This window comes from Echiichthys vipera (genome assembly GCF_963691815.1).
Source record: "Echiichthys vipera genome assembly, chromosome: 14".
NCBI classification, from domain to species: Eukaryota; Metazoa; Chordata; class Actinopteri; order Perciformes; family Trachinidae; genus Echiichthys; species Echiichthys vipera.
The window spans coordinates 18620010-18647569 of record NC_139839.1 but is presented as its reverse complement, the minus strand read 5'-3'; the positions used below and the strand labels follow the sequence as shown (position 1 = coordinate 18647569).

The 27560-nt window shown below is 40.4% G+C and overlaps 1 protein-coding gene across 1 annotated transcript; it reads right to left on the bottom strand.

Annotated features, from left to right (window-relative positions):
* Positions 1 to 910: 910 nt before the first annotated feature.
* npas2 (neuronal PAS domain protein 2) lies at positions 911 to 26988 on the bottom strand. The gene is made up of 22 exons (XM_083926843.1): positions 26770 to 26988; positions 18746 to 18946; positions 16615 to 16671; positions 15130 to 15284; positions 14872 to 14963; positions 14243 to 14332; positions 13307 to 13427; positions 12257 to 12370; positions 11670 to 11788; positions 10506 to 10588; positions 10301 to 10407; positions 10067 to 10214; positions 9318 to 9402; positions 8993 to 9119; positions 7692 to 7789; positions 7493 to 7579; positions 6860 to 7072; positions 5997 to 6224; positions 5530 to 5714; positions 4241 to 4333; positions 3934 to 4144; positions 911 to 2044 (listed from the first exon to the last, which is right to left on the bottom strand). Exons 2-22 carry the CDS (start codon positions 18799 to 18801, stop codon positions 1817 to 1819), a joined length of 2697 nt encoding a protein of 898 aa, XP_083782969.1. The 5' UTR covers positions 18802 to 18946; positions 26770 to 26988; the 3' UTR covers positions 911 to 1816.
* Between the last annotated feature and the right edge of the window lie 572 nt (positions 26989 to 27560).

Genomic DNA, 27560 nt, shown 5'->3' with positions numbered 1-27560 from the left:
AACATCTTGAAATAGTCAATGTAACAATAATGTGAAAGGTGTTTTTGTCATCACTGCAGCTGTATGATATTCTGCACAATCATGCATTGGAGGTTTCTATATTTTCAGGGCAAATTAAATCTGCTAGCAGTATGTTAGTTTTTCGATGAGATCACATTCGCAGTAAATGAGCTCATTTGGTCACGTTTAGAGCGTACATTTAGTGACTTCTCAAATGGTCAAATAAACCAAACGGGATGAACGTGCACAATGAACTTTTCACAACTGTTCCGGTAGCAGGCAGAAATTCTCCCAAATCATTTCTCATTGTTTCCAAGATACTTAAATCACAGGGCTTCATCTTCTTCAGCACTCAGTTGTACTGTGTTACGGAAAACTGTCGTGAGCCACAGGCTGTTCTTGCATCAAACCATTAACCCGGGCTGAGACATTAGACATTAAGACCAGCGTTGACCTTTCACTGTCAAATCAATAAGGACTTCTGTGTATAAAACTAGTTTCTTAATCCCATATATTTTTCAAATGATATATACGGTGTGTGTGTGTATATATATGCGTGTGTGTAATAAATAAACACAAAGTGGTTTAGGGATTCAGTAAATAATTAAATGCATCTTAGCTACTCCCATTACAGAAAGTGTTCAAAAAGAGTTTTTGGACTTACTGAAGTCGAGGTTGCGAAAAGCATCCAATGTATATTTGTAATAGGTTCGTTACAAATCTAGATGTGTTTGTTTAAATCTGATGTGGAAAAAAAAATAAATTGTGACCTATGAAAATAGAACTTTGTATTCCAAATGGACCTGAGCTGGATTTTTAAAACCGTAATCAGACACAACCATCAAACCGCACCATGGACCAACCATAGTTAAAGGCACAAATTTCCCTCCCTCTGGTAGCTTGTCTAAGGTCTCGGGCTGCAGAGCTCATCACAAGCACCTGGAAATCAGGACTACGGAGCTTTGTTGTCCTTCTCATTGAGAAGTGGTGGGACAGCTGTAGCAACCCGTTTTAAGTCCCAGATTGAGGCTTTAAAAATTCCGGATAGACCTTTATAATAATTGGAGAATATTCCCCCCCTGGCATCACAGTGTACTGAACTGTGTTACATCAGAATTCTTAGCCAACCTGCTTTTATATACGACGGTTATCTCACTGCTGCATGTTTCACTATGAAGCCCCTCTCTGGTGACTTGCCATGAACACACATTCAAGCGAGTTGTTGTTTAGGGGAGCGACGTCTAATGTCTTCCAACTGAACTACACACTGATGTCTAGTTCCCATGTACGCAATCCCTTTATGAGATGAACTAACAATCTGAACCAGGGGTGATGCATGTCACTGGGGAGCAGCAGTAGGTTGCTAAGCTGTTATTTGTGAGGAAAATAGAATATTAATCCATCGGCAAAAATAAATATTTCTACTTTTAGGTAGAGGGTGCAAACAGACACACAAGGAAAACCCAGGTGTCTTCTTGAGAGCTTTGATAATCCACTTGTTCCAGCAGTTTCACCGATCGATGGCCGAATGTGACGTGGGCCGGCGATGATGACCCAGCACCTCAGACTCTCCTCGGATCCTGCAGGTGACGTCAGGCCAGTGCAGCTTCCGCTTGTGGTTTCCGCTCCAGTGACGTACAGACCGGCTTCTTCTGAACGAATCAACAGTACGGTCACTAGAAGCATTTTTTCCACTTTCAGGCATTTACGCCCCAGAACTTGACGTCAGCTTAGACTTCTGAATGCCACAACGTGCTGCCGCCAACATGGAGCCAACACAGAGGGAGGTCTCAGCGCTTCAAAGTGGTCCACAGCGCTACCGAGTCAACAAATTTCGGAAGTCTGAAACACTGCCAGTCTGGTTTTGGGAATGTTGGTATTGCCTTTGTTGCTGTTGCGCCTGTTGCTGTTGCGCTTGCGGCAGTTGCTGCGTTTGCTGCTGCTGCTGCTGCTGCTGGATGTATCCCACAGTGCTTTGCTGGGGGACATTAGTGGTGTGTAAGAATGTTGGAGTAGATCCACCGTGTACCAGTCCTTGAGCCATCTGTGGACACAAAAGAGAATATGAATCTTTTTTGAACTGTTGCCAATCTAATCCTTGACTGATGTGCATAACAAACATTGTATACACGGGTGCCATCTGTGAATAATGAGATCTACTGTGCAGTACTTGAAGAGGCAGGTTGATTACAGCCATTACTTCCTGGCGAATTCTGCCATTCTTATCCCGTGAGAGATAAAAAAAGAGAGAGAAGATATAAAAAAATCTGTGCACTTGAGACGCATTTGTCGCAATACCCATAAGGAGGGGCCACAAAGCGAATACAATGTATAAACCCTAAAGCCCTCTTACAGGAGGGCTTGCTAAGATCAGTTAGATCAACTATCATTGGTCAACGTTGAGGATAACACATGCCTATGTTTGGCAAGTTTGTGAATTTACTGTTTATCAGACCACCTGCTGCTTCTACCACCGGTGCCACGGTGACAAACAAACTAACAGAAAATGAGCTGAAAAAGTTAGTCACCCCTCCCCTGTGTGGACCTTTACCTTTTACTCATTTAGCTTTCAGAACAGCACTCGGTCCACAGTAAACGCACCGGGCACCGGCCTCACATTACCGCACATCACGTCTAGCAAACTTGTCTGTTTTAACGGAATATTCTCAGGTCTTACTCCACCGAAAACACTGAATCGTTAACGAGCCGGTTTGTAAGCTCGGCTACAGACAACGTTACTTCACCTGTTCAACTGACTTTATCAGTTTAAGTAACAGACACTAAACTGTCTGGTGGCTATTACTGACACTTAAACCAACCGCGGACAGTTGATGTGGCAGAGCGCTGCTGCAGGATGAATACAAGGGAAACACCAAACATAGACGGAATAGCGAAAAAAAAAATCATAAGAGGTGTTGCATGATTAAATATCGCTCTGTTATCGTGGACACGTGAGGAACATTATCGTGGTTAACCAAAATCGCGTTGAAAAATAAACTCGTCATATCGACCATACCTAGTGTTTTCCTTGCTGACTGTACAAAAAGATTTGTAATGATTTCAATCTTAAAATGTTAAATAGAACAATAGATTTTTTCCAGTGCCTAAACCACACATCAGCAGTGGAATAACCAAAATGATGACAAACAAACAGAGCATCCTGTTTACTGAGCTCTCCAGGAGCAACTAAACCAACAGCTATTACCACAGCCACAGGCAGCAGCGACCCCCTAATCATTTCCTTTCAACCATTAGTAGAACAGGCTGGGTTGTGCTAAAGAAGCAATCACTTTTAGGTTAACTATGTGACATTTCACTTTACCGTAGTTCTGAATTAATGCACAATAAAGTGAAGGCAACTGTTTTGACATTAATTCTTCTATCTACTAGAAAGCAAAGCCTTGATACAGAGGCGTGTTTGTTGTCCTCGGCACACAATTGAAATGTTTCTGATGTTACTATTCAATTTGTTTTGAACACCCTAAAACATGAGCCATCCAACCCAAATCATTTGTGTACAATCCCTTATGGCTCTATAACTTAAACCATATTTTACTAAATTTAAAGTGATCACTTCGGCGTGACTGGAAATAAACTACTATGTATGAGAAAATCATGTAACTAACCTAATAAATTTGAGATTACATCACAGCTGTGCTACAAAGCCAAGGTTTTAAAATGATTGAAAATAATCTCCAACAGCCTGAGAGAATTACACAGTAGCTTGTTGCTGTGGTAACTAGGGGTTCAGATGCAGTGAAATGCCTAAAATGATTATAAATGAGTAAGCATGTAGGCGTGGCTAACTACATTGAGCAGCATTATGCAACACGCCACCACATGTTACTTGCTGTTGAGTTGTAAGTAGTCGTAGTTTACAATAATGTGACCGCGGCGCCTGCTGCGTCGCTGCTCAGCACATGGGCGTCCTACCTGAAAGAACTGCTGGGGCTGCTGTAGCTGCAGAGAGTGCTGAGAAGCCTGAGGCTGAGTGTGGTAGGCTGTTTGGGACTGGTTTGTGATGAAACTGTTGTGGGGGATCACTATGGGAGATGTGAAGACCGGGGAGGGCACGAGGACGGCGTTGCAGTTGACCTGTTGCATGGAGAACGAAGGGCCGAGGATCTGCTGATCCAAGGTGTATCTGTTTGAAGGGCACAAGGCAGAAATTAGGCACGATACAAAATAAGCAAACTTACAGGTGTGTGTGTGTGCGTGTGTGTGTGTAAATTATGCTCACATGGTTTGGGAGATGCCCATGTTGCACTGGGAAGGCTGCGAGGTGACATTTGTAGTGGGAACCAGCGTCTGCATTGGCTGGTTGAGGAGCATGCTGCAGGAAATAATATTTGTTAGTGCAAAAACTATCTTTTTCTTTTTCTTCTATATTTCTCGTTCTTCTCTTTGTTACTGTTTTGCTTTGATGTGTTTTAACCAACGAGCCAAATATCAGACATCGACTGATTCAAACAGATTTTTTTCTTTGTTTATGATTAATAATTATAAAAAATAAGAGGGGGTAGGACCAGAAAAGTTTTTAACTTCTTATGATCCCATTTGAACATGAACTATATTATTTGAGTCATGTATTTGTTGCTTAGGATTCTTGTTTTTCTTTTTTTGCTTGACTTTTTACTGCTCATATGCTTTTATTATTTTTTAAACGTGGTCAATAAAGATTAATAACTCGCATTGCGGCTGTGTGGGACCGTAAAAACAGTTTACAGCCTGGTAACAAAAAACGATTTTGCTCTGTATAACTCATTTCCCTGTTGCTGACATCTATACAGGGGTTTTAATCATATTGAAGCTACAGTTGATAACTTTTATAAAAATATGTTTTTGTCAAATTTGCTCAAACTGTCACTATATCCTGGCTAAAGTACATGAGACGGCTAATCTGTGGAAAAAAGACGTTCCTCTGCCTCCTAATGTGTTTGGTTTTGGCGTGACTGTTTTCAACATGGCTGCTGGGCCACAAACTGAAACAGTAACTAAAGTATGTTTTTTGAAGACATTTGAGATGATAAAAAGGCAACTGTTACAGTAACAGAAGAGTGAGTCATATTTGTTTGATCAGAGTTCTAGAGCAGTCAGTGACACTGCTCAGCTCTGATTGGTTGTTTTTTTTCCGGCTCTGTGATATCTCGCAAAAGCCTTTAGATCACTGGGAGGAGGCCGAGAAACATGATTTTTTTTTTTTTACAGATCATCTGTCCCCTGTATTGTATGACAAAAAAATGTTTTATAAGTTACCAAATGCAGCTTTAAGGCTTAATGTTATGTATAATTAAGGGAATGGTCACTTTGAGCTACAGGTGGGTGCCATCATTGGTGTCTAGCATCGTGTGTAGGCTTCATTCGTCCCGCCTCCAGGCCCCATCTTTTTGCTCATTTTTGATTAGCCGGGAGTTAGGCGGCGCCACACACTGCAAAAATGGCCAGAGCAGCCCACTCTAGGCTCTTCAGACACCTATGACCCCCGTCCATATTCTTTACGGTCTGTGTGTGTGAAACAAATCGTCTCACCGTAGTTGTCCATCTTGGTTGAACTCGCTTTCTGTGTGTCTTTGGTTTGCATCCTGCAGAGACCTCGTGTTGGTCTGAGAGAACATCATGGGGTTGCTGTAGAAGGGCATCGTCACACTTGTGTTCGTCTGCACGGGCACGCTAACCGACTGGGCCTGCCCGCTCCGCGCAATCCTCTGCTGGACCTAAGATGGAACGAAGGAAGAGCACACAGCATGTAAAAACTATAGAATGCTACCACCTGTTAATGTGACGTTTATATCTTTCAATAACAGACTGGTATTAACCACTGAGCCCATAACCTGCCTCATGTTGTGGCGTGAGCACCCAAAGCTACGAGTCCTTCGTACTAAATACTGAAGCTGATTTGATTAAATGTTATCCTCTTAACATTAGGGAATATCTTTCCCAACAGCTGTTTTCTGACTAGTTTCAGATATGGATTTTTCACTTGTGCAGCTCTGTACCTGGGTTGAGGGTGAGCTGTTCTCTCTCAGGAGTGAGTGAGGGGTTGAACTGTGGGACCCGCAGGACGGTGGTTTAGGGTGGCCTGAGAGCTGCCTGATCTGGCTCTGCTGGGCCGACCTGCCCAAGCCCTGCTGTTGCTGCGGCGGCTGCTGCTGCTGCTGCTGCTGCTGCTGCTGCTGCTGCTGGGCCTGGCCAAAGTCATTGTGGACAGGCGGCTGTAACAACATCTTACACACACATAAACAGAAAATATTAATCTATCCTTTATTTGCTTTAAACAACTTTTAATTTGGATTGGAGGTTTGCTTCCACAGCCATTTTTACTACAAAATTCCTGTTTGTTTTTTAAAAGGACAAACTGCAGCAAAACTTTTCTCAAACGCAACTCTACATATCTTATTATATTCAGTGTTTATTCTGTTTCACAATTGCAGCTGTATGTCTGTAATGCTTTAGATTTACTCATATTTAGGTGAGGTAACGTTGGCTAATAAAAGGGGACGGACAGTGAGTTAAGGTTTAATTCTGACACGTTAACTGTTAATCTGTTGCATGAAAATGTGTTTGTGTTTAGAATCACAGCTTGTCTTATGTGGCCTTCACACCCAGCAGGCAATGACATCTGACAACCTGTCTTTATTATGCAAACACTCACAGAGTCTCATTGTGGATGTTACGGGGGACATGCAGCGGTTAGAGGACTTGTGGCTGAACTGGTTTGTGTTGGCCTGTTGGTGGGGTCCTTCCACCAAATGAGAGCTTACAATATGATGTTGACTTTCCCTAACAGCTGAACTGCCTCGCAATTTTTTTCAAGCCTGCAGCTATCTATTTTTTCCTTCCATCTTTGCGGGAGTGTTACCTGGAGATTAGCAAGGTGAAGCTTCTCCTTAATGTCGTGCAGCTCCTGCTGCTGCGTCTTAATGTCAGCTTGCAGAATGCGCGTCCTCTCCTCCAGCTGCTCCTTCAGCTGGTTCATTACACAGAACTGAGGCTGCTGCAGCTGATACATGGGCGACAGCTGCTGCTGTTGCTGCGTTTGCTGCTGCTGCGTTTGCTGATGCTGCTGCGTTTGCTGCAATGATATGATAAAAACGCAGTTTGGAACAGACAGGAAAAAGAGGTTTTCTTTTGGACTTTAACTTCTTTTTTGTCTTTTCTTTAGTAAAATATAGCATATGAGGAGATATTGAGTTAGTATGAGTCATATACTGTAATTGCTTATTGTTGTGATCTTCCCACTTTTGTGGGTGGAAATTGGTTTTACAAGTCACAAAAATAACAAAGGTGAGTGATTTCTTACAAAAATACAAGCGGTGTGTGGAAAGCTACACATTTCAGATATAATCTTCTTTTTGTCTAATTTTTTATAACACAATCTGGAGGCACCAGCAACAGATTAAACAAACACATACAACTGTCATAACAATAAGATATTGTACACAAACAAGAGGAGAGGAAGGCAACAGGCAGGAGAAGAAGTCTAAACACTAACCATTGCGGAGTGCTTGCTGCAGGTAGGAGAGAGGGGGAGGCTGACTTGGGGAACGAGGTCAAAGGAATTTTGTCTTTGTGCCAAATTCTACAGGGAAAATGCCAAAGTTTAGCACATTCGTCATATTTTGTGCCATTGTTTCCCACTGTCGATGTTATCTCCAAAGACAGACAGAGACACGTAAACGTTGTAAACTGACCTTTGAACTTCTAGGTTGGAGTCTGGCAGACGTCTTCTCTGTCCCAATGGAAGCAGACTGCCATGACGGTGTGCAGGCCTCTGTGTAGGAGTTAGCTGCTGCAGAAGAGACAGGACACCTCTAAACACTTAGAAAAAAGTAGACTGAGGATATGCTCAGTCAGATCATTATTTCTCTCTGTTAAATAAAAGCTGATAAATGCAAAAAGGCGTCATTATATTCAATCCTCTCCATTCACGGTATTCACAGTATGTCAAGATGCACATACAGTATTTATCACGAAGTATGAGGTAAAACCAGATAATCAAATGCGATTTTAATTGACATTAGTGTAATAATAGTACCGCAGTGAACAGCTTAGAAATTCCTGAAGACAAAAACCATCTACTTGGTATTTTTCTGACGGATGCAGTTTTATGAATATTCCTTTGAAAACAGTGAATGTGTGTATACGTGGGAAGACAGCAGCAGTAATGAGTCTTCCACTGCCGCTGTGTATTGTTCATAAACATGCAGATTGAAGTAAAGTTTTTTTAGTATTAGATGGTGGGTGGAAGAGCAGCTAGAGTCAGAGAGACTGGAGGCTCAAATAAACAGGCAACGCAAAAAGTAAGCCATGGAAACATTTCATCATAGACGCATCGTCACCCACGTAGATTAAGGTAGGTGTTTTATTGACTTCTTTTCTGCTTAGTTAGAGAAGTTTTTTACCTCCAATCACAAAGTCTTCTCACATCAACTGTAGGATTTGACAGGTTTTCTCTGTTTGAATTAGTTTATTCTAACTGCAAAAATTGATGATCTACCATCTCCATTTTTTGGAGCTAAGGAAACTGGGTTGATGCTGCGCTGAATAACGGCAGGAGTCACATCATTTGCTGCCTTGGAAAGTCTCACCATCTATACAGCCCTACAAAAGCAAAGTGCCAAAACTACGAAAGAATTTAAACAATAAAAAAAATTGCTTCAAAGTTGTTGTTTTTTTGTCCCAACTATTAATAGTTGGCACATCTATTTTTTAAAACCTTTATCTGACTACCTAAGACAGATTATGGTATACTGGCTTGCTATGGTATATTTCTCGTCCATAAAAACCCTTACCTCTATACTTTCAGGCCCAACACTGTCCTTAACACCATGTTGTTATTGATTTCATAGTTACTGCTCTTTCTTTTTGCAGGCCAGTATAATTTCTCAACAACAGAGAATCCAATTTTTCAGCCACACAGGAGCGGTATTTCTAAACATAATTGACCTGCTGTTGAGCGTGTTAGCACTTTCGGGAGCAGAGGGTGACTCACATGCAGAGTCCGACATTGCTGTGTGGGAGGACTTCCGGGAGCTGTGGGAAGATACCGAACGTGCGCCGCTGTCTCTGTCGCGCGGAGGGTCCAATGTGGAGCAGATATCCAAGTACAGCTCCTGAGCCTGGAAGACAAGAGTGTTGTTCAACACCGAGGGCGTAACTAAATAAGGACTGGCTTTGTAAATGTTTTTTCCTAGACAAATAAGCAAGTCCAGTTGCTTTTGACTGAAATTGCTTTGGGGATATTGACGACCTGGACAAATGAGAACATTCAAAGGCTTTTGTAAATGTTGCATCCTGTATTAAAAAGGGGCGCTTACCTTCACTGAAGAAGGAGCTATCTCAGGTGGAGACAGCTCTTCAAAGCCAAACGCTCTCCTCCTTTCAGCTCGCACTTCAGCATAACTGCAGACCAACACGGAGAAAGTATAAGTGTGACAGGTGTAGATTGAATTGAGCCTTAAAGGAATAGTTCAGATATGTTATAGCGGATCTGTCTGAGGTACAAAAAAAACGATATCAGTTTAAGTGTACACTCTATTTTGAATATTAAACTGCTTTATTTTGCTGTCAAAACTGGCCTGTTCAGACTCTTTTGACAAAAAGAGAAAGTAGTAGTAGACCAGCCACTCCTGTGTGGTGTCAAGTGGCTTTGACAAGAGCATAGATAACAGCTTCAGTTCCCTCTGAAAAAACGTAAACAGTGCATTCTGACAGCAAGGTAAAGCCCTGAAAATATTCTAAATATAGCGTATACTTGGTGCACTAGGTGGGCCTCTTTTAGGCGACTAAAATACATTTGGCTGCTGCCCCCATCCACAGCAGTACACTGCTCAGCTTCTGTCTCTGCTTCTCCAAACTGGTGGCAAACCAAATGCCATCTCCAATAGGTAATTCAGTGACTATGAGAAAGTATCTCATACAACCACACTTAACCACAAAATATCTGAACAATTCCTTTAACCTAAACACATTGTCATTTGTGCCAAGACAACATGTACCTTACACACACTGACAAAATGCAGACAACCCTCCCTTTGAGTACCCCAAAGTGCAACAATCAGCTTACCTGACTACAGTGTGCGTACACACAATGAACTCAGGTTTGGAGTTCCACTGGTGGTAAGTGATGTAATAGTGAGTCTGCAACCAAATCCACTGCTGACCTTTGGTCAGGAAGCGATAGTAGCAAGATTTACCTTTTCCAAACTGCATTACTGAGGGGAGAAAAAAAAAAAAGAGTGTAAACCTGTGGATCTGATAGTGGAAAACAGAAGAGAAGACAAGCAACAGAGTTACTCACGCTGCTTATGACACTGAGCTATCAGCTCCAAGTCATCCACATGATAGTAATCATAGCCAGAAGTTCCAAGAACCTCAAAGGGTAAATAGCCTATGATTGGCGAAGCTCTGAAACGAAAAAAAGTTGATAAACATGTAAGAAAGGCAAATTCTTGATTAATAAAAAAAAGCTAACTAATAGAAGGAGGAATCATACAAATATTTACCTATGATCTAAAAACAGGAACTTCCATTCAAGGCTGTGTCTGGAGGTGAATTCATCACAAGGATCTTCCACATTACATAAATCCTAAACAGAAAGAACAGAGATTTAACGGCAAAGCAAAGATTTACCACACATAGAACACTTTATCTTTGCCTAGGTAGTTGGGAGATGTCAGGCTTATCCCTTAAATTCAGCTGCTCTAACATAAAGCAGTTTCTGTCTTGTTTTGTTTTCAAATCATCAACTTTGTTCATACATTACATACATACATACAACAGTCAAACTGATACTGGTTTCCCAAGTACAGTTTCAATAGTTTGGATATAATGTGGATATTTAATCAGTTTAGTAGGAGGTCCAACTTAGCATCTAGCATTTTCCGATGGTGCCTGACAATTTAGTTGAAGTGTAATCATATTTGCATGTTCTGAACCTTGCCTGAAATAGTGAAAAACTATGTTCACACATCTGCGCAGTATATGAACATAGATGTAGCACATAAAAACTGCAAAAATAAAAGCAGTGTTTGCAGTGGATTTTTCTTGTGCCTGAGAATCTAAGGGGGAAAATATTCCATGTGTCATATGGTCCAGACTTTACTGTTACAGCCATCCCATCTGGCAAATCAGTGTAATCAGTGTCTTTTACATTTTGGAATAAGTTGAGGGGGAGAGCTGAAGCCTTTCCAATAGATCTGGTTCTACTGGCACATCTGAGCTGAAACCCCAATGCAAAGACTTTCCTTAGCTTCATCTAACTTTCCTTTTTAAATTTGGAAAGGGTAGAGGTAAAACGTTTACTGTGATCTGAGTTGATCTGAACAAGATCACAGAAAGGCTACTTTAATTTATCTCAATAAATTGCCATGTGTCCAGATTTCAACTCAGATAGCACCTTCGGGATCAGATGTATCCTAATGATGTAATCAGCTGGGGTGTACACAGTGCCCAACAAGAACTCTCCAGGGGATGAATGACACGACGCATGGACCTTAATGTGTGATCCCTTCATTAAAATCCCCCTCGATACCATAGACCGCAGCTCATCGTGATTATCACTGGCCTCAGTACCACCTGTTTCGTTCCTATGAGAGTAATGACGCCACACACACGTGACACAAACTGAGAAAGAAAGGCACAGGATTTAAGATCCAAGTTGGTCTCACCTTTACAAACTGTGGAGTGACTAATCGTACAGTAGCAATGAGGCAGACCTGCTCCTCCAACGATGACTGCAGGCTTCTTGGTAATGTCAAATCGAGCCCGTTACAAGAGGATGTAGGCACTATATCACAGAAGACAAAGGGCATGAGGGCATACAAAAAATGAATCTTCTTTAATATATATATTTTTCCATTAGGTTTGTTTAAGATCTCATCATATCCTCATTTCCAGGTCCTTACTTGTATTTGGGGTTTCTACCAGAACATATTTACAAGCTTATATGTTAAAAAAACACATTTTTCTTATACGGTCTGTCTGAATATAGCCGTATTCACTCTCTCACTCTGCCTGTGACATCACAACCACACAGAAGTCCTGATGGTATGTTTTAAAGGCACAGTTTCTTGTGTGCATTTCTCTGCGGATTCAATGTTTTCTGGCTTTGATAGAAGGCATGGAAATCTCACTTTTACAATACCTTTAAATGAATGCAAATCAAGAGGATAAGATGATTTATTGGCCCCAACTGAACTAAATTTACACATTCAATCCTAAGTCTTTTAAACAAGAAGAAAATAAAAATCCTTACCATTGTTATGAAACTTGAAATCTCCGACAAACTTGACATATTCGTATACAGGCGGCTCCTTTGGGTCAATGTTACCTCTGGCTAGATGACAGCAAAATTCAATATGTGCATCACCTGAAAAACAGCATCACACAGCATCTTTATAACAACTTGTCTCCATTGTTAATGAGGTGCTACTTGATCATGTCTCTGTTTTTGTATGACACTAACAGCACTTTCGACCTTGACAAGACTTTTGAATTTCCTGCAAATTGACAATGGAAGTGTGAATAATTTGCCAGCGGTGACAGGGAAGTGAGGTGATGATTCTTCAAAAGATCAAACATTAAAGCCCTGAATGGACAGGCTGGGGAAGCCTGAAGATGCTGTTTAAGTGAATTCAGCCAATGGCAAACAAAAATCCACATCTTATGTAACATGTTTCAGCACATTTTAACAGTAAAGCAATAATATTGCCTGAAGGCCAGGCAATCCTTCTTACACAAGAAAGACAAAAGAAGGATGTCTCCTTTTAAATGTGCCAAAGAGATGCTGATCGCTCCAGACATGGCGCTGTAACAGTTAGCTATTTAGGTTTCTAAGTATAGACAGAGACACTGCTTCTCACCGTCTCTCTTCCTCAGAAAAGCCCAATAGTAACACAGGATTGAGGTCAGTGGCTTGAGCCCCACATACTACACTGCTTTGGATTACTGTGCTAACCTCACGGTGATTTAGAGTCTTAACTATGATACTAAGCTAGCTCCTATTATTAGCGAAAAGGCTAATCATAGAGCCACACTAATTGGCAATCCAATAAACTTTAGACCCCAATTCAAAAACCTGCTCTATATTTACAGAGTTTTAATCCAGAAAAGGACTTGACAAGAATGATGTCAAGGGTCAAGTGTTATTTTTGATGACAGCCAGAATTAAAGCCAACGCACTGACTATTACTGTATGTCCACAGTATGTCTCCCTCTACTGAACTCTTGAGCTCCTGAAATGGGAGACGGAGAAGGAGACAGGAGCTCAGACGTGTGCAGAGAGGCCGCCCAGTAGGATACTCACTGTCAAGGAAGTCAGCAGCAATGGGGTCAGTCATCAGCATGTGGGATGATAGCAGCTTATAAACCTCCCCGTGTTCCCGCTCTGGGAGGAAATTCAAGATATTTTGATCCACCATATCTGACTGGTGGAAAAGGAGAGATGTGTGATGGTCAGTCTTTTTGGGGAACATTGTAACAATACAGGTGACAAGTTCAAAATACACTGGATGATTGACGGACTAACAGATTGACAGTATGACATTATTTTTCAAACTGTCTGTCTGAATATACCTGTATTCACCCTCTGTCTGAAACGCTCTGTTTTAGCGCATGTTTCTTTAAGACCCCCCTAAAAAAAGGCCAGTCTGCTCTGATTGGTCAGCGTTTCTGGGTTTTACCGCGTCTGTGTTATCTGTGTCATAATTGCAGCAGGGGAATGACTGTAGCGGCACTTTCCACCTACATAATAGTATAGTTGTGACATCACAACAGTACAGAAGCCCTGACGGCTCATTTAAAGACCGTTTCTGAATACGGTCTGTGTGCATTTCTCTGTGGATTGAGCATTTTGACACTTTCACAGTAGACTTGCTTGATAATAAAAAAAAAAGACAAGGCACTTTTTACAATATAGTACCTTAAAAGTAACTTCTGATACACTTGAAGCCTATAGCAGAATTGAACAAGCCCATACAGTACTGATGTAGTTCATTTTCAAGTGTTTTTGGAACAAGAATTACAAGAAAAAAACATTTAAGTAATCATGAAAAGTCAGCTTCCATGTCCTGGATCAGATCAGGCGAATTGCAGATATGAGTTTATCAGTGCTAGTCAAATATGGATTAACATGTAATTGGTCTGCTTCTAATCAAGTGAAATTTATGCTTTATAAAAGGACAACTACAAAACAATGCAGTGTTAGCAAGAGAATAAAAGTAACTTGTTTCAGCGTACTTACCGGTAAATGGCCAATGAGTGAAGACACGCTGTCCGATACATATATGATGTTGCCATCTGTAGTTAATGCTATCAAAAAACCATCTAGGGCCTGAAAGAAGAGGGACAAATTTGACACTTTGATAATGAGGTTTTAAGGTGTGAAGGCTTAAAGCTGAAGCTGTATATACACACATATATATATATATATGAGAAACAGGCAATACAGTAACATAATCTTGATTCATATTTGTTCAGCGCTGCCTAGTTTTACAGTTTGATCAGAGTTCAGAGGAGTCATTGACTCCTCGATGCATTACTATCTCACAGATCGACGTCTCATTGTGCGGTCAGGATATAGTGACAGTTTTAGCAAAAAGGAAAAAACAACAACTATTTTTCATAGAAAGTTACCACTGTCAGCTTTAAATGAAAAGCTGCTCTTTTACGTTGTCACATATCATCATCCTCATTGTCTGTGGTAGTTACATGCATTACATAATGTTTGCATCAAAGTGCCTCGTCTAGTCCTACCCTGCTGAAGGAATTTCCAATACAATCATACAATACATACCCATAACAATAGTGAAAATGTAATTCAGTTTTCAGTCGATTTGGACTGTTCAACAGACAAATGTCCCTGAGCTTTACCTCCAGCATCAGCTGCGTGAACTCCTCATTACTGAGAAACGAAGGCTTCCAGTCCTGTTTGACGTCACAAGTGTCGTTCTGTGCAGTGATGTCTGAAAAAGACAAGGACGAGGACTAACTGTGATAAACTTCTGCCCGAGAACAAGTGTAATAGGTGATAACATTAATAGAAAGGGGAAATGTATAAAGGCATGTCTGAAAGTAGAAACAATACTATTACAGCAACATCACATACAACATTTTACTACATTTTCCTACCTTTCTGTTTCTGCAGGAAATCAATAGTTCTCTGCAGTATGGTGGACTTGTCCATCTTGCGCGGATGGCCCTGACCCTGCAGCATGGTGCATAGCTCCTTGATGAGCACATTGAATTGATCTCTTCTTTTCTTTTCCGATTTGTTACGAGATGCCCTGCGACACAGAAGATCATTTAGAAATCAGTGGAATTGCAGATGGAAGCGGAGTTAATGGGTTTTTGGTTAGATGCCTTAATGCATCAGTAAATACCCTACTTGTGAATTTTGTACGTGTCTAAATAAGACTATGAAAGCCATCAGGTCGTACAGGAGAAATCAGGCAGGAGCTGGTGGCTGGCTCAAAAAAGGGATGTTCAGTTGTGGAGATTAGCTTTCTGAACAAAACCTGTGACTTTTGTGAGCCACGGAGCTTAGCTTTGTATGAAAATAAAAATGTCTTTCCTGCAGGACTCTCTGCTAATGTTTCTCCATATCTGCTAGATGAGAAGGTAAGCAACGCTTTGCTTTGACGTCAGCCATAACAACTTGAAGTTGCGTGTCTGTCAGCTTGTTTTGGCATAATGCGTCTTAAATAAGAGAAAGGATTAAGTGTGCGATTTGAGATGGCTCTTTTAATATTGACAAATCTGGAATTATAGAAAGGCGGAATATTTTAGAACGTTTCCATCTATCTGGATTCGATGGTTATTTAAATTAGAATTTATTTCCACAAGTTACACATTTCATCAAAATGGAGTATATTGGGTGAAATGGGATACATTATTATTATTATTATTATTATTATTATTTAGCCTTTATTTAACCAGGTTTGTCCCATCGAGATCAGATATTTATTTGACAAGGGAGACCTGGTCAAGAACAGCAGCAACACAAATTTTCAACAATTAACATAAAAACTTTTAGATTAGAGAAACCGATCGCATAAAACACATGTACACAGGCGGACTGGACTCAATGGATTACACCACCATTTCAAACTCAAGGTATTAGACATTCTGCAGACTACGCTGCAGATTACCCATTAAATAAACAAAAGATGACATTTTCAATCATTATATATACACGAGAAAACATTTCTTAGTCAGGCAACAAATGAAATGTGTGAAATATTGCATTATATTAGATAGCTGAAAGGAAGCAGGAGCAAGAGACAAAACTGATCATCATTTGTAAATGCACTTTTCCCTGAATTATATTTTTCTTTTTTTCTATCTGAAGTTAAGCTCATAAAACTTTTAATGTTCATGGGCTTCATTCTTGTGACATTGAGGCTTCAATGTTCTTTTAAAATGAAAAACTGCCAACAACGATGCATATTTTCCCTCCCCATTATTTATAGAGAAACTACACATGAATACAAATTAATTTACTAAAGTTGCAGCTTTATACATATACATATAATGTACTGTAGGCTTTGTAGAGTCGGATACAAGTCCAAACATAGGCAGACATACAAACAGAAACAGAAACACAAGACTGATTACCTTTTTGCCCTGTCTTTCTCATCTTCATCCATCAAATCATCCACGCAGCTGCTGGTGCTGGAAAACAGAGGGGTACAGGGGAAATGTAGTTTCTTTGATGATTTAACAGTGACATCACATAATAGCGTAGCCAGTTTGAATGTTGTCAGGATACATTGTTGACCCTTTAAGGCCTTTTTCACAGCAGATGTTTTGACTTGTCATAGATGCAGCTGAAAGCAGCTACATGGAAGTCAGCCACAATTCATTTGGTCATTCACGCATTCTGTGCTTTTTCATCTGTGACGTGTCAAAATGTCTTGTGCGGGTCGGACAAATTAAGGAGGTTAACAGAGACAGACTGTGATCCCATCGGCTACATATATGTGCACTCGCCGCTGTTAATGCCATGATTCTGTTGGAATAACCCAGTAACCCAGATTGAGTGCGTTATTTTTCTCTCCTGTATTTAAAGAGCAGAGGGAGGGCTTAGTCAGCAGCCAGTGTTTTTACACTTTACAGTAGATATTTGTTATCTGAGAGCAGAACGGCACGTATGGACTTAAATATACTGTAACAAGTTAAACAAGGGCATTAGGCATAATCATATAGTCATAAAGGAACAAGGTATATGTGAACAGTTTTATCCAAATAAGACTTATACCTGATTATGGCCAGTAGCAAGTTACTGTGTGCGTTTCAATTTCAAGAAGTGCTACCCAAACCTGACACTTTGTCCGGTTCAGGTGGGTTTTGAGGCAGATTCGAATTGTTTTGTTGTGTAAAGCTTTAGGCTCAGGTTGGGTTTGGTTATTTTCTTATTAAATCTATCCAGAAACGTCTCTCATCTCTCTCAAACTGTGCTTACTATCTGCATCCATGCATGTCACGTCTGAGCGAAAGAGAAAGAATCTTGCATTAGCCTAGCATGCTAACGACCATTAATGGATACATTTTTAAAAAATCACAAAATATAAAGCTATGTAACAAAAACTATAGCTTCTGGATCAGGTTTTATTTTTAGCTGGACTGCAATAAGATGCCTGCTTCTTATTTAATGAATGCCATAAGACAATATTTATGCAGGAGTAATTACTATAGATGTACAGTAACTATGTTACTGAGGTTTCTTTAGTTTTACCACTATTAAAGGTTTATTTTTATGTTATTCCTCATTCAAACTGAGGGTCTGAGGATAAAGGGGGAAGCAAATTTATAATTTATGATTTAGGGCTATATAAATAACACTGAATTGAAAAAAAAGTATTTATATCCGTAACGAGGTATGATCATAGGATGCAATAATGCAATATGTTACCACCACCAGCTTTTACGTATCCACAGTAATGTGGGCTATAGGTGTGACCAGAGTATGACACAGGCATGCATGCCATGCTCATACTGTACATGGACTGTACTGTATAAAACCTTATGGAAGAGGAGATTAAGTGGTGTGAGATACACTGTATCATGGAAACAGGTAAAACAAACAGCGAGCGGAGGAAAGGTTGAGTCAGAAATAAGGGGTGTGCTTGTGTGTGGGTGTTACTCTTGTTGTGTCAGAACAATATTAATGAAGTCACACAGTGACTCATTAAACTGCTTAATTACACTTTACAAATGGAAGTGCTCTGATCACATCTGCGAGAACTGTTTTACGCGTTGCAGATGGCACTACAACATGTAGTATAATGTGCATGACACAGATACAATTGTTTCAGAGCCTAAACGTAAATGAATTCTTAGAACGTTTTTGCTCTGTAGTGTTATATACTGACAATCAAAGACTGGAAAAGGTTGCATTACCAATAGCCCAACTTAATTGTTTAAATGCAGCTTTTACCTAGGAAATACATGAATGTTGTATTCTAGACACATTTAATTATCAACCAACATTTAACCATTTACCTATTAATGCTTAAAGTATGTTTAAAATGTGTATCCCAGAGCCAAATTATTCCATGTTGAAAACATAAATTACATAAAAATCCCAGCTCAGGTCTCTTTCACCCTTTATCTGTACTAATGCAACATCTTTATTAGGAATAGTTGAATTGTTGAAGAAGTATTTGCACAATATAGAATGTGTACGTATAAAGTACTGTATATAAAGCAGAAACACAAGATCGGAAAGCAAAGTTTTGATACTTACTCCCATTCCCTGCGGGTGGATGGACAGGAGCCCCCGAAGTCAGAAAGGTTGTCCATACTCACTCCTTTTCCCAAACAGGCCCTTTCTGAAGACTTTCAAGTCCCATCCGTGCTGACCTCGTCTGAACGTCTTTTGAAAATAAAAACTACCGAGGGCCAGTTGCCCACCACCTCCTCGAGTCCACCAAAGAAACGCCAAATCCTGTGAAAACAGACAAAACTGATTACAGCATCCTGTAAGTGGCCATTTTGTCGAGGGTGAAAACTGTGTTGCATGAACCCCTGTTTACGTAAGAAGGTATTTTCTTTAGGACCTGTGTGAAGGAAAATACAGAGATCCTCCATTTATTTAATTTTTTTTTACTATAAAGGACATGTTTGGCTGGATAATCATTAATAATACAATGTAAAATGCATTAGCAATCTTCAGCTACTACCTGGGAAAAGTACTTCATCACTAAAGAAGTGGGTTTTTTTGCACAGGAGGAGCTCCCCTGACCTAGAAAAATGTCTCTTTTGATAACCCAGCATAAAAAAAAAACGAGAGTGTTGAACAGCCTCCCTCTTAACATCCACACAAGGCAAGCTTAGACAACATGAAGCAGACATCTCTATTATAAACCAAACTGAGAACCATGGCCGGCTGCAATGAAACAACATACGACTGTATTCAATTACAGATATTTATACATTGTCTGCATATAGTCTTCATGTGGTTAACAGAACATAAATCACCTCAGTGACTGTCTGAAATATCCACAATAACACACAGTCATTGTTTTACTACAGAGGTGTTTGCAGTAGGAAAACTGATCACACAACTGTCCTTTCTTGGTGATTAGAGGAATTCATGGTTTTGTGGTCTTGAAATAATTTACACTATCATCAATTATATCCAGGTTATTATTACATTTGGTGGAAGTGGTCAGTGTTTTATGTTTGTGGGTTTGTCTCAGTGATGTAAACAAGAAGCCTCAGCGGAAACTCTTACTGAATTTTCCCTAAAGTCAAATCAAAATGAGACCCATTGTCAGTAGCCTGGGTATGCCCATGTTGCCTTGCGCACAATTTCATTTTGCCTCGCTCGGCAGCCTGGATTCCATGGATCCGATTTTTGCCTCAGCGAGGGAACCAATCATTGAACAGGGAGGGGCGGAAAGACAATGATGATGTATGCAACACACCCAGGCTTCTTCCTCCTCATTGAATTTCTGTCACTCTACATGCGTCATCTGGTATAATTGATACGATTGGCCATGAGCTACGTACAGACGCGTTTGACATTAGTACCTCCCAATAAAGGGCTCCAGGCAATCGTAATCCACGCCTCAAATACAAGAAAATGAATGGGTGGTTCCCAGAACAAATCTTCTTGAGATTTGGTCGCGTTAGCCAGGCTACATTGTAGGAGGAGGAGTACTACAGCATGTTTAGAGTGATGTGTTGCAACCCTGAATAAGTAACTGCTGAACACATTCTTAGACGGTCGATTCTTTTTAATGTTAGGTTTCAATGTTCTTTTCTACTCTCATAGCATGTATGCACTTACAGCTGTATACACCAAATGTAAATGTGTGAATGTGAGCGTTAGTGGTTGTCTCTGTCTATGCATCAGTGCTGTGATTGACTGGCAGAGCGTAACCCGGCTCCAGACCCCCCACAACCACCCTCTTAAGTGTAAGCAGGTATAGCTAATGGATGAAAGGATGTGCAGAAGATATATTTTATGTGAATAAGTGGTGCAACATGGGGAAGAGGCAAGCCATTTTAGAAACTACTGACTGGTTGGTTTACTATCAGGAGATTGATTTACATCGGCACATGGCACTTCTTTCTCTATGTCGCTGCTGCTATTGGATCAACCACACTCAATAAATACTGAGTTATAAAGAATACATGTTTGTCACTAGATTGTCTTAATGGTAAAAACAAGTTTAATAGCAGAGTTTACCAAGACTTCATCTTTGGTTTGTATCATCACTGAAATTCCTGCTTTCATTTTAGGAATCTGATTTAAAGCCTTATGTGTAGGGTATATAATCTACATCAGTTGATATGCCAAAAGTGACCACAGCTAAGCTGAAAGCATGTCACTTATGGTTTGACCTAAGGCTAAATCAAGTAAAATCTACATACTGCTCAAAACCAGACCCTGCTCGCTGTTCACAGTTTTGTTATGCTCATATGTTCATGTTCTTCTTCTGCTTCAACAGAGAGGAAAATCGTCGTTTTGTGATTCTGTCCCTGTTTTTTGACATCGCATTCTCTACGCTTCATGTGACTGCTTCACAGTAAAGACCTTCCAGGATCCAAAATCCTGTTCAGGAGGCAAATTCAGATATTTAGTTACAATTTATTTTTGCTTGCTTCATTACTCTATCATCTCACATTTTCTCAGTTGCACACCAAAATCAAAATGGGCCGAATACAGCTGAGAATCTAAAGAAATAAAACAGAAGGCACTGAGAAAGGAGACTTTCCGGAAATGCTGACCGCATCCAACGCAGGAAGCGATGTGGATGAGCATACAAAGTGTTTGACTTAAACACAGGAGGCCAAGTTTCACCTCCCACCTCCAACTTCAAGTCAGCAATCTTGAACCACAGACAGCCTTTACTGGTGTTTTATATTGACTAACTTTAACCATTTTTTAAAAACATAGTGATGGGAGGTAACATTTTAAGAAGTTCATATTTAGCTTTTGACAGGCAGATCAATGCAAATTTGTTAGATCTAAGATTGCTTAGTTAGTTCAAAGAAGTAAGGAATCAGCGACAACTTATTTCCAGAAGTTTAAACATCAAGACAAGTCTACACAAGACGATTAGTCTAAAAGTAAGTGGAAGACAATGTCATATGGGTTTGCTGAGTTTGGCTAGCACCGGCAGCCTGCTCTCCCCGCAAGTTAAAGGTTCAGTAGGAAACTTTTATTAAAAAGATATCTTTGTCACATTTGCTCACTATACCCTGACAGCAGTACATGACACAGATAATCTGTGATAAAAATCACATTCCTCTGCCTCCTCCTCGTGCTCCTAATGGCATCTGCAGGATACCACCACACCTGAAGAAAAACAACCAATCAGAGCGGAGAAGTCTCTGACGCAGTGTCAAACACGGTCAGACTAAGCAACGCTGATCAAATATGAATCAAGACTCTGTTACTCCATTGCACATTTCTCGCCTCAAATGTTTTCAGAAACATATTTTAGTCACTGTTTAGCTGTAAAATGAGAAACTCTGTGACCCGGGCCGCCATTTTGAAACCCGTGGAGCCAAAACCAAGCACCGCCCCACTGGCTGGAGCAGCGTTTGACTTTCTGATGCAAATTATGTCAGTATGTAACTTAAATGTATACACTAATAAAATAATAATGTTAATAAGAGGTTTAACCAACAGGCGAGGGTAGCAACATTCAGTCAACTTATCACGCACACCCCTAGGAATGACTTGCACAATTGCACAAACCAATAAAACTGAAACACACCTTTCCATTAGAGTCTTAATTAATCTAAACAAAGCAACATCTCCTCCCTTAACCACACAAACCCATTAGAAGAGAAAGCAGAAAAAGCAGCAGAGAGAAACTTTGCACTCAAGGATGTTGAACTTCTGACGTCTGACATTCTGAATTATTACCGAACATTTCAACTATTATTTAATTTGGCCATTAAGAGTTAAGTGTTCGCAGATTGATTATGACTTTCATTTTATCATCAGCAAGAAAAATATTTGCCATTACTGAGGGAAACATTTCTGTGTTTACTCTAGTGCTGTACTCATTTGGTGCCAAACAACTGTTTAGACACATTACAGTGTTACAGCTTGAAACCCCATTGCTCTAATAGTTCCTAAAACACAGTAACAAAATGTTAAATTTTTGTCTTAAGTGCATGTTGACTAAACAAGAAAAGCCAAATGTTCTATATAAGCAATATCAAACAAATTGATCAAAACTGATAATGTAATTTAATTGTAATGTAATTGAAAAACATAGAGGTTCATTGAGTGCATCTGGAATAACAGAATGCATCTCTAACTTACATATCTTCCCTCTGCGAAGCTGTGTAAGATAAAACCTTACATAGGAGCCTGCATTCTTTGAATGTATTTAGGTTAAACCACACCTTGCAACGTTAACAGCTTTAAAACACCAGAGTCTAGTTACACTTGTGCCCTCGGGTATTTAAAGCCTTTAACCAGCAACCTGAACTCATGACACAAGTCACTACAGTCCAAGTTCAAGTTCATGACTAAACTCTGGAGGTATACAGGCTGTAAAATGGGTTTGGGCTATTTCTCGCACAATAAATTATATTATCCTCAAAAGGAAACGCAGTGTAAGAATAACAGTGTTTTTTTTTTGAGAGTGTAGGTTTCATTTTAAAGTTTAATGGAGTAAAAGCCCCAGCTGCTGCCACATCTGAACCTCACACCTCACCCTGTAGCTTGGTGTAGGGTATAGTGTTGTCCCTTTTTATATTTAATGTAACTGTAATCACTAAGTTTCCTGAGGCAAACAGCACTAGCATTCTGAACATTTTAAAAAGTTACTGCCAGTCTCTTCAGCTTGTTCACTGCTGAAGATAAAATCTTCCTTCTGAAAAAGGCCCTGGATCCCTCTTCACTTTTACTCCTTTCTTCTCCATTTCAGCTGGTCTTTGAAAACACTAGTTTGTCACCCATTAAATCATGTCCTGTTATCCGTCAAATCCTCCTTTACGGATTACCAACACCAGTGTGTGGCTCTAAATGAATGATGGATTATGACTGTCCAGCGCACGGGTTGTTTCTGATATCATCAGTAACTTTATGAGAATAATTGGTTGCAGACGGCATGTGCAGAGGAAAGATCTTGACCGCAGAGATTTCCCTAGAACTGTCAAAGACATAACACCCGTTTGACGTTGACATTAGTGGCCTGAAAGCCTGTCAGCTCTAGCAGATGCAATGATTTTCTCCCCAGCATGTCCATACTGAGTATCGTATTCAGATCTGACATGCAGTGTCATCACACAAACAGCTTAACACATAATTGGCCCCCACAATCATTCAGTCATTTCAACATCCTGAAGCAGATAAAAGAAAAAGCCAGTGCAGTTTATCTTTAATCTGATGGGAACCCAAAACCTACAAGCACTGTGTAGTTATCATTTCGGTCATGTATTGTACAGCTCACAAATTACAATCAAGACGTGCAGTTACCTTGCATCTACAGACTCTATTACCTCTTCATATCTTTTGGCATATTAGGCCATTATAGGCAATACTGGATGTTTGCATCCACACATTAGATTCTCAATTTATTTCAAATCCGGAAACCTCATCCCCCCTGTTTTAAATAATCAAAGCAGAAAAGAAGTGAGTATAGGTGAGCCGTATAAGTGATATAGCCCATAAAAGGTTCAAACCCAGCCAATACCAACAGCTCAGGCATTGGCAGCTGTTTCCATTTCCTTGATATTTCAAAGCAGAGACTCTGAATGCAAAAATAACAATAAACAAAACCTCTATGTAAATAATGACTCCATTAACAGCTAATAAGTTATTCAGCAAATCAATATTCAGCCGTAATGAAACACAAGTACATCCATCCAGTAAACACACAAACATGAGCAAAGATCTGGATAATAGAATACTGAGCACTCACAATAAAATACATATTCATCATAACCATCATACTTTTTGTTGTTGTTGATTATGTTCTGCCATCTGAACAATTCATAAAGCCATTAGCTATTGCTTGTAAAGTCTGCGTGTTTGAAAGTGATAACGAGAAACCTACCTCCTGGAATACGACAATAAAACAAACATGTAAATAAAATATGGTGCCGCTGATCATTAATGTTATCAAGAGAGGACTTTTTTGACAGGGGCTATAATTGTAATGTCTCACCTGCTTGCACATGCACAAACACAAGAAAACAATTTATCTAACAGACAGCTAGTGACGTGCAAGCGTTCTGAACATTCCTAAAAAACACTATGGTATTCCAGCTGGAGGGCTCAGTGTTTGTGCTGCTCTTGTGCTGACAGATTCATTTAAAACACTTGCTAATCCAACCACGGAGTCTGTGGTTGTGACTGCTACTGTCTGCTTGTGTGAAAGTTTATACTGCCCGACTACCTCCACCTGCATCTGGTTTTGGAGCTCAAGCTGTCAAGTAAACATTAACTGGGCCTGGACGAGCTTAGTTTCAGTCAAACTGGAAATGTTTGGTTTGACATGTCTGCTTTATCTTGCATTGCACAATCTGCAATCATATTTTAACAGAATTGGCCTGAAAGGGACTTTTCAGAACATTAATATAGCAACAAACAAATATTTGCCATGTAAAGATATAGTGGAGTAATGGTGACCTGAGCAGAAAAGAAAGACACCCTCCCTCTGTGTCGGTCTAGCTGTGCGTGCATGTGCCGTGAATTTTTTTATTTCACATACTGGGATGAAAGCAGTTTGGAGGCATTCCCATGTCATATTTTTCCAGTATTTTGAGAAGAGCACCTCTAAAAGCCCCATGTTGTGCTCATTTTTAAGTTCATAATTGTATTTTGGGTGTTTACCGTTCATCATACTGTGTGTCTGAATATATACCTGTATTATCACTGACACGCTCTTTCGCTTTAGCGCCTCCGGTAAAAGCAGCATCAGCTAGGATTGGTCCGTTTTTCCAGGTATTCTGCATGTGCGGTCTCAACGTCTCTGCATCGTCAGGGCAGCCGTTGAATGACTGTAACGGCACTGCGGCGGCACTTCGTATCTTTATATAGGGAAGCTGTGACATCACAACCTTACAGAAGTTCTGACGGCTCGTTTAAAGGCAGTTTCTAAATACGGGCTGGGTGCATTTCTGTGTGAATGATTGATTTGATACTTCCACAGCATTTATAGAGCATCAGGGACATCTCACTTTTTAAAAATATGGGATCAATAACTCTTTTGCATCATTTCCTCATAAGATTGTTATTATGGTTAAATAGCAAAATACATCTAAAAACTGATAACCTCATCAATGTCCAACATCCACGTGATCACAAATGTATTCGCTGGTCTGTTGCTCATTTCAACATATTAGCCCATATACAATATATATATGTTTGCATGTGTAGTGTTGTGAACATGAATAAAAATGCTAAATGGTTTTAAAACCTATTATAATAACATGTAAGAACACATCGACCTGTTTCTTTTAAAAAAAAAGAAAAAAAAGATTGTTTTCGGTTGAGATTTCTGGTGTTAAGTGATAAGCAAACAGGAAATACTTCTATGGGTTACACACCTATAAATGAAAAGCAGTGGGGGCCTGGTAATCAGGAGGGGCCAGGGGGCTGTCACAAGGCCAATGAGTGCACTCAGTAACCCCTTACCTTCCAGTATTTATGTACAGAGTAAATAAATTATTCTGCCACACTTCCTCTCGGGGTCAAACAGAGGAAATATCTCTCTCTATAAAATAAGCATGTCACCTGCAAATGAGAAGCTCAAAATGCCCCAGAAAAAAAAACACAGTGAGTAAGTCAGGGTAATGTGAACTCCAGCAGGCTTTCTGCCAGGTTGGGTAACATCAGCCTGACCTAAGTCCTCTGAGAAATTATTAAAGGATTCATTTTCCTATGACATTTAACGTTTGGCTTTTCTGGCGTCTTAAGAGGAGACACTGACAAAAACCCCTTCGGTGTGTTTTGCCATGAATGTCATGAGCAGTGGTAAGCGACAACCAGGGGGGGAAATAGGTTATTTCAACCTTGTAACCAGGGCACTTGATGACTGTGAGCTGAAAACATGTAAGCGGCGTTCAAGAGCGCCGAGTGCGTGTTACGTTGCTAATATAGACTCCTGTATTTGACACAGTATACACTACATTCAGCCTACGCGTCCATAGAAAACCTTGGAAGGGGCTTCACATGCTGTCGACCCTGCCACAGCTGCTTTAATGTGGAGACAGGCTGAACTTTGATGTCATAAACAGTGACGGCAATGTGACATTTGTCAAAACTGCAAGCTTTAATTCAATCTCACGTACCTTGAAAACGGGTCTCCGGCAGAAATAAAGATCCACACTCGCTTTCGATTACTCCAGTCATTTTAAAAGAAACTAAAGCATAGCTGGGGAGCCAAACTACCCGCGGGTGACTGACCAGGCGAGGGCACCGAAAGCGTTAAATTGCATAACAACGCCTAAGTTAATAACGTGCTGGTGTTAATCGCCCGGTGAGTCGGTCCGTCACTTTGGCGGTCCTAATTTGTCAACAACACACGACCAAAATGTCCCGTTCGCGGTGTCTGCTAGTTGCAGGGGCTGTGTCCGTCGGTTTTCCGGGCAACTGTACTCCACATCCTCCGCTGGCAGTGGCTTGTAAACAGGACCGAGCGGCTGAGAGCCGAAAGTAGGTCAGCTGGGAGCTCAATACTCGGCTAACGGCGGCAGCAGCGTAAGCAGGCGGCTGGGCTGTGCGGCAGAACCGAGGGAGACCTGTAGTGACCGGGGGCAGAGGAGGGGGCTGTTTGTAATCTTTAACACGTGCTAAATGCATAATAGCACCCCACTAAAATGTCATTTTGAGTCCCGTAAAGGGAGACGGGTCCATGTGTGTAATGTGTATGTGTACGGGCTGAAGTATGGTCTAATACCACTTGGCCATGAAAGCATGACAAGTAGCCATTTATGTATTAGGCTCGGTGTATCCAGAAAGATCAGTAAAAGTAGAGTAATGTGCATTAGTTGACCTGTCAGGTATGAAGGTAAATCACATGTAGTCCACTCTCTGCCAGCAAGACAGAAGAGCAGAATAGCCTGCCTGACCTTGGTTATAA

Excerpts from the sequence above, each read along its gene's own strand:
- npas2 (XM_083926843.1), bottom strand. The coding sequence starts at position 18,801 with ATGGACAACCTTTCTGACTTCGGGGGCTCCTGTCCATCCACCCGCAGG. Across the intron at positions 10,408-10,505 it reads TTCCTGTTTTTAGATCATAG|AGCTTCGCCAATCATAGGCT; the intron begins GTAAATATTTGT and ends TTTTCGTTTCAG. Across the intron at positions 4,145-4,240 it reads ATGGGCATCTCCCAAACCAT|ATACACCTTGGATCAGCAGA; the intron begins GTGAGCATAATT and ends CCCTTCAAACAG.